General features: G+C 33.5%; 1 protein-coding gene across 1 annotated transcript; it reads left to right on the forward strand.

Moving 5' to 3' along the window:
• Positions 1 to 442: 442 nt before the first annotated feature.
• On the forward strand, positions 443 to 3,129 carry LOC149576179 (mechanosensitive ion channel protein 4-like). The gene is made up of 5 exons (XM_089793976.1): positions 443 to 792; positions 1,416 to 1,539; positions 2,202 to 2,404; positions 2,691 to 2,918; positions 3,105 to 3,129. Exons 1-5 carry the CDS (start codon positions 443 to 445, stop codon positions 3,127 to 3,129), a joined length of 930 nt encoding a protein of 309 aa, XP_089650102.1.
• The last annotated feature ends 3,715 nt before the right edge of the window (positions 3,130 to 6,844 follow it).

A 6,844-nucleotide genomic window follows, 5' to 3' on the forward strand; every position in this document is an offset into this window, starting at 1 on the left:
TGGTGGTTTAGACCTTTGATACTGCCTGTACAACAGATTTCCCAAAAATAAGGGTTTTGTGGCTTTACAAAGATCTTTGTTGTATCCTGCAATGCTTTTGACCACTAATGTCAATAAGTCATAATATAAGTAACAATTATGAAGCTATCTATTACTGATACTAACTCAAATAAAAACCAATGCACCAGAGAAGACCTATGAAGTATACTTAAGAGTGCCCTCAGCTATTTTTAATACATTTGAGGACATAGAGGACAAAAACTTGTTGGATTACACAGGGACATTTCTACTTTGTCTTCTGTGCACCTCATTTCTATGGCTATTCAAGACACTATTGGTGAAGATTTTGGCTTTGAATTTTCATGTGAAAACATATTTTGACAGAATTTAGGAGTCCATATTCCATCAATATGTGCTTGAAACTATATCTCCGCCCCCAATGATGGAAATCCATCAATCCTCTTCTCTAGCAGATAAAAATAATACGAACAATGCAGGACACATAGAAATTCAAATAGATCCTCCTGATAATAGAAATAATGATAGGGCAGGGCACAAAGAGGAAGGGGGCACCAATGGGATAACTATTAAACAACTGCAGAAGCTGAATCAGAGGAATGTCTCTTCTTGGAAAATGAAGAGATGGATCCGAAATATCAAGCATTCAGGAATCGCTAACACAATTGACAAGTCTTTGAATTACCATAAACATGATCCAAAGATCGATAGTGAACATCAAGCAGCGATTAAGGCAAAGAGGATATTTGAAAATGTTGCTAAGCATGGAACAGAGTATGCATCCACTGACTTGTTCTTTGAAGTAATACCTTTACCTCACATAAGCTTTGTCATAGAATGAGGTGCCGTACTAAGCTTTGTTTTTGTTATTCAAAAATTAGAAAGCTAACATTTAATTGTCCATAGATAATGCCAAATCTAGTTTTTGGTGGATTGTTCCAAAAAAAATTTGTAGCAGGCAATACTATTGGCAGTTTATTTATGTCTTAACATAACGTCGTTTCCATTTAAATTGGCATCCTCACACAATAAGATCCACAAGCACTCTTGATCACTACTATGGACTGGAAATTGGTATCCCAATTCCTAACCATACTACAGTCTGACCATGTACCCATTCATGTGTTTGGTAATTAAACCATGAACTAATACCAAAATAGCTCTGCTAAGCATCATGTGCAACAGTTTGTATTGTATGATCATTTTGGAGCTAATGCCATTGTTCTCTAACATCTAACTTTTACAAAAGCACCAAGGAAAAAGCATGAACCTACTAGCATAAATAGGACCAGAGAATATCAGGAAAATCTACAGCTCACAGTTCATTTACTTCTGGGAAAATGAATATGTTTCATAATTTTTTTTTCTTAGTTAAATTGGAGTCCCATCTTTTGTAGTTATATTGAGGAAGATGACCTGCCGAAGTTAATGAGTAAAACAAAGGTGAGAAAAGTCTTTCCCCAATTTACAGGAGCCTCAGACACAGGAAGGATCACTGAATCATCTCTTGCAAACTGGGTGGTATGCTATTTCAAATCAGTTCCATACTGCTTTTAAATATCACTCCCAACATATAGTTAGATGTAGTTTTGTTCGGAACATCATGCTTATTGCATGTTCTTTTGACCTAATTTTTCTATTTTATTTTGATGAAAGCAACACAAAATAAGTTAAACTAGGCAATATGGATTATCTAGTTCTATTAGCTCTTTCTTGAGACATACTGACTAGTGTATCTTTTTTGTGGTAGATGAATGTTTTTGAAGAAAGGAAATTACTTTCCTAGTCTCTTAATGACTCCAAAACTGCAGTTAAACAACTACACAGGCTCATCAATGCAGTTGTGGTTATAATCATAGTAATGTTCTCTTTGGTACTTCTCGGCATTGCCAACACCCATGCTATTTTTATAATATTAACTTCCCTTCTGTTGTGGCTTTCATGTTCGGAAATACCTGCAAAAATTCTTTGAAGCCATTATGTTTGTATTTATCATGCATCCATTTGACATGGGTGATTGATGTATTGTTGATGGAGTTCAGGTAAAAGTCATCCTTCTCACCTTTCACAAATGGCTGAAATGAGTGAAGATTAACCTATGAACAAAAAAAGAAAAAGTAGAAAATGTTACAGATTGGTTTTTTAATACAACCGTACAACTAATTGATATTTGAATGGTACAGATGGTTGTGGAAGAAATGAACATCCTCACAACAGTGTTTCTGTTGAGTGATAACAAGAAAGTATACTACTCGAACTCAATATTATCTATGAAACCAATCATTAACTATCATAGGAGTCCAGATATGGGAGAGAGTGTTGACTTCTTTGTGGATGCTACTACTACTGTGGAAAAAATTGCTGCACTTAAGGAGAGAATAAGCAGGTCCTTTTATATGTGATTTTTTTTAGCAATGGTATAATATGAGACACAGTTACACATAAATTTGCAAACACCCTTACATACGAAATACTTGATTGGGTTAATCACATAAAGTTTCTAGAAATTTATTCTTCAATCTCAGCAACAAGAGAATCATAAACAAACTCTTCTAGGTTTGTTGATCCACTTTGGCCTAAAGGCCAGCAAGGTTAGGTTAGCTTATCTTATTTATGAAACAAGTATTTCCTTTATTTGTATGAATATTTAGGCACTCTGTTTGTTTATGCAGCTATATTGAAAGCAAGCATTATCATTGGCACCCAGACTATAATTTGTTTACTAGGGAGATTGAGAACACTAATAGGATGAGAATGGGCCTTTGCCTCAGACATACAATGAATTATCAAAACATAAGTGAGAGATCAAATAGAAGATCTGCATTGCTACTGAAAATGAAGGATATGCTTGAGGAACTTCAAATTGAATATCAAATTTTGCCTGAAGAAACGCCTGTTAAGTTTGTTGGGTCTACTATAAGATAAGATCCTCATTCATTTCTAACGAGTTGAGGTAAATAAAGAATAACAATTTTTATTGGAAGTGCTTATTTTTCCTTGTTTTGTTTTAATGACTGTTTCAATACTTATCTTGGAATCTGCATTGGTAATTATAATGACAAATTCTTTTGGATTGTGTTTTGCAGGGAACAAAGCTCCATTGCTTTGTGAACAAGGTACATGTTTTTGGTTTTGCATGTTCTTTGCCAGAAAATAGAATTTCTAAGCTATGAAGTACAGGTAGAAATACATTTTATTTACTACTATTATGGTTTCTTTGAATATAATATTTTTAAAAATTTGTATGCTATGGTAGTGAGCTAGTGAGAGTAAACTTCACAAGAATTGTCACTCAAATCTTCAGCATTTTTTGGCTTAAAAAACAAGGTGAGGCCTCTGTACGTTATGATTCTTGAATGGTCATGGATTGTCATGATAGCTTACAAAGTTTTCTGGGACAAGGGGTGCTATCATGCAGATATTCCTGTAGCATTTAAAGGAGTTGATATGCTCTCTCTTTTTCTTGCCTGTAGTTTCCCTCTTGCAAATTATTTTGAAGATGCTGTTGCTATTAGAGGATTCCATGATTTTTATTCTAGTTGCAGGGAGTATATTCATTTGTTCATATGCAAAGTCTTCATTTACATTCCTAACCTTTCCATTATAATATTTTGATGAATTTGTTCTATCAATTTTGGCTAACTATATCCTTTTAAGGCCATTAAATTTACCTCAGCTTATCTTATTTATGAGATAAACATTTCCATACATTATTTTAATATTTAAGTTTTTTGTTTGTTCATGTAGCCATATTAAAAGTAGGTCTCATCATTTACACCCAGAATATAATGTCTTTATCTGGAAGATTAAGAGCATTAATAGTGTGAGAAAAGGCCTTCACCTCAGACAGACAAGAAATTGTCAGAACAAAGGTAAGAGTCAAATTGAAAAACTGTTTTGCAACTGAAAATGAAGGAAATATTTGAGGAACTTAAAATTGAATTTTAGCTTTTGTGTTAAGAAGTGCACGTTTAAGTTTGTTGAGCCTTCTACAGATAGGTATGCATTATCATTGAGTAGAGGTGATTAGCAAAAGAAATTGGTTTTCTAGGTTCCGTATATTTTCATCTTTCTTTGGTACTCTCCACACTTCAGCAGAGGTGAATATTTTTTTTGGGGGGAATCTTTCCATTGTCGATTTGCGTACTATTTCTATGACTATTGTGGAATCTGCACTGAAATTTACAATGATGATTTTTTGGATTGCAAGCAACAAAGTTATATTGCTTTTTACACGAAGTATGTGTTTTGTGGAATTGCCTTCTCTTGCCAGAACATATAATATCTAAGGTATGAAGTACAGACAGAAACATGCTGATTGTGGGATGTTGACATCTATTTTAGCAAGATTGCACTAGTATTTTTAAATTCAATTTTTATTGCACATTTGTATCAAGTATTCTTCCTGTTCTCTTACATAATGTAATCTTGCAGTAGGATTTTTAATATTGTTTATGGTAGAGTTGCATATTCAAAATTAAATCAGGTAATTATTCACATCTTAGAATACTGGGAAATATGAACCTCAGAAAGAGCACAAAAATATCCTCCTCCCTGTTCACCTCTATGACTTGTGATCATACCCACATTTTCACATTTATTTTGAACAACATTAGCATTTGTGAGTTTTGTGTCTACTAGTTACTATAGCTTGCCCTTGGACTGCTATGTTTGAATTGGTTTCTCAGAAATCTTTGAGCAATAGTGTTGTTTTTGAAATTTATGCATGATTTTTTTACAATACATTGAAGAAAAATGTTTTTATCATCTGTACAGTAGTGAGCAAGGCTTGCAACTTGCCAGTATAGAAATAGCATGAATTGTCAGTAAGGAAAAAAGGACTTGATGAATTGTAGTTGTCTTGTAGCTTCCTAAACACCTTAATTATCTAATAAAATTATGGTCTCTTTTAATTTTGTATATTTATAAGCATTTGACAAATATAAGTGATAGTTTTTGAGTTGAATGCTATAAAAGTGAGCTAATGAGAATGAAATTTGCAGGAATTATCACTCAATCTTCAGCATTTTTATCTTTGAAAATAAATTGAGCTCTATGTATGCCACATTTCCATGCAACAGGAATGGGAGTGGATCTAATACTCTCTCCACAAAAGGTGAGAAATTTCTTAAAAAGTCCAATTTTTGTGGATATGCAGAAGGAATTGCATAGGGGCATGGTATGATGCAAACATTACAGCATCATATATTACCACCTAGGAAGATCTAAGAAAGAATATTTTTGTTAGAATATCTATTGCAATTCTTCTACTAGTACAAGTACATCTACTTCAAGTTGGAATTGTATATGAAATCAAGAGTTTAATGCAGAATATTATGTAATACTAAAATAAATGGTTTGAAGATGGACACGATAGATATTTCAAATTGTATCTTTGAGTCTTCAAGTAATAATTTTCTACTAAGAAAGTTTATTTCTTAGAAAAAAAAACTACAACATGCAAAAATAGAAGGATGATCTTACCTCTTTAATGCTCTAAAGCCTACTCCCTTTGTATCTTGGAATCCCTTGTGTGTATGAATCAGTAAATCCCCATACCACCTCTGTCCTTTAGTTGGATACAATGAAGCCAAGAAGTAGGGGGATGACCTTTCTTCTTGCCCCCTTTGGCCTGAATAAAATACCTAAGCAATTAAGTCCATTCATTGTAGCAATTTTTGGAGGGAAATCAAAATGATGAAATGTAGACATGGCTGGCAAAGAGAATTTTACTGGTGACTTGGATGCATCCAGTCATGGAAAGAAATCAAAGTCTAGCTCACAAGTTTGCCTCTGAACTTGGTCATGAATCATTTCCAAAAATCTTCAAGAGAGACTCTAATAACAAAGGGTATACCAAGCTATCTAGTAATCAGGCCATGCTTATGCAACATTTTAAGGTATCCAATGGGGATGTGAGTTAGGGCAGATCATAATAAATTTAGTTTAATGAATTGCAAGCTTGGATCCTGAGATAGTGCAGAAACGTTGTCGAATATCTAAGGTATGTATTACTTCATCAGCTGAATTTTAAATAAACGTGTTGTAATCAGAACATTGGGAATTAGGCACTGTAGCATTACCAAGCAATGAAATACGATGGATAGGTTTCAAAGAGAGAGCATGTTCAAAAAGATAGCCAAGGGCATCATCTGCTAAAAAAAAAGAGGAATGACCTGGGAAGCAATATTAGCAGACAGAGTTTTTGTGAGTGCCATTGGAGGGGCAAGGTTTTGTTGAAAAAAAATCTGGCATTATCATCAATGAGCGTGATCTAAAATTATGATAGTAAAATTGGAAGTGTGTTGTCATTCTCAAGAGCTTCTTTCAACACAAATCTTTTGGTTCATAAAAAGTCCATTTTCAACTATTGATGATTGACAGCAACAGTAATGTTCCTTGACAAAAAAATTGGGCATTAGCTTCAATGGAGGGATAAGGTCCCATTGACAAAAATACTTGGCATTAGCATCAATGAAGAGGCAAAATGATAAAGGGGGTAGAGAAACCAAAGCAAATAAATGATAACCAATTAAAAGAGAACAGGAGATTATAAAAAGAAAAATCAAAGAATAGGAAAAGTGGTAAAATACTAAAACATGATATGATGGGGAAATAATAAGGAGATTGCTATGTTGCAAATAATACACTGGAACAAAATGTAAAAATAAATAACGAAAACATAAACTAACAAGATTGAGATTACAAAATGGATATAAAGAGTGAGATTACATGATGGAGATATAGATGATTTCTCCTTTTAGTTCAGTACACATGCACAATAAATGATTTCTTCTCTTCATATCCTCTTCATAACATTTTTTAC

The sequence above is a fragment of the Cupressus sempervirens genome, chromosome 1, assembly GCF_028749045.1.
Source record: "Cupressus sempervirens isolate cs-2001-9-10 chromosome 1, ASM2874904v1, whole genome shotgun sequence".
NCBI lineage: Eukaryota > Viridiplantae > Streptophyta > Pinopsida > Cupressales > Cupressaceae > Cupressus > Cupressus sempervirens.

Excerpts from the sequence above, each read along its gene's own strand:
- LOC149576179 (XM_089793976.1), top strand. The coding sequence starts at position 443 with ATGGAAATCCATCAATCCTCTTCTCTAGCAGATAAAAATAATACGAAC. Across the intron at positions 1,540-2,201 it reads CATCTCTTGCAAACTGGGTG|ATGGTTGTGGAAGAAATGAA; the intron begins GTATGCTATTTC and ends TGAATGGTACAG. Across the intron at positions 2,919-3,104 it reads CCTGAAGAAACGCCTGTTAA|GGAACAAAGCTCCATTGCTT; the intron begins GTTTGTTGGGTC and ends TGTGTTTTGCAG.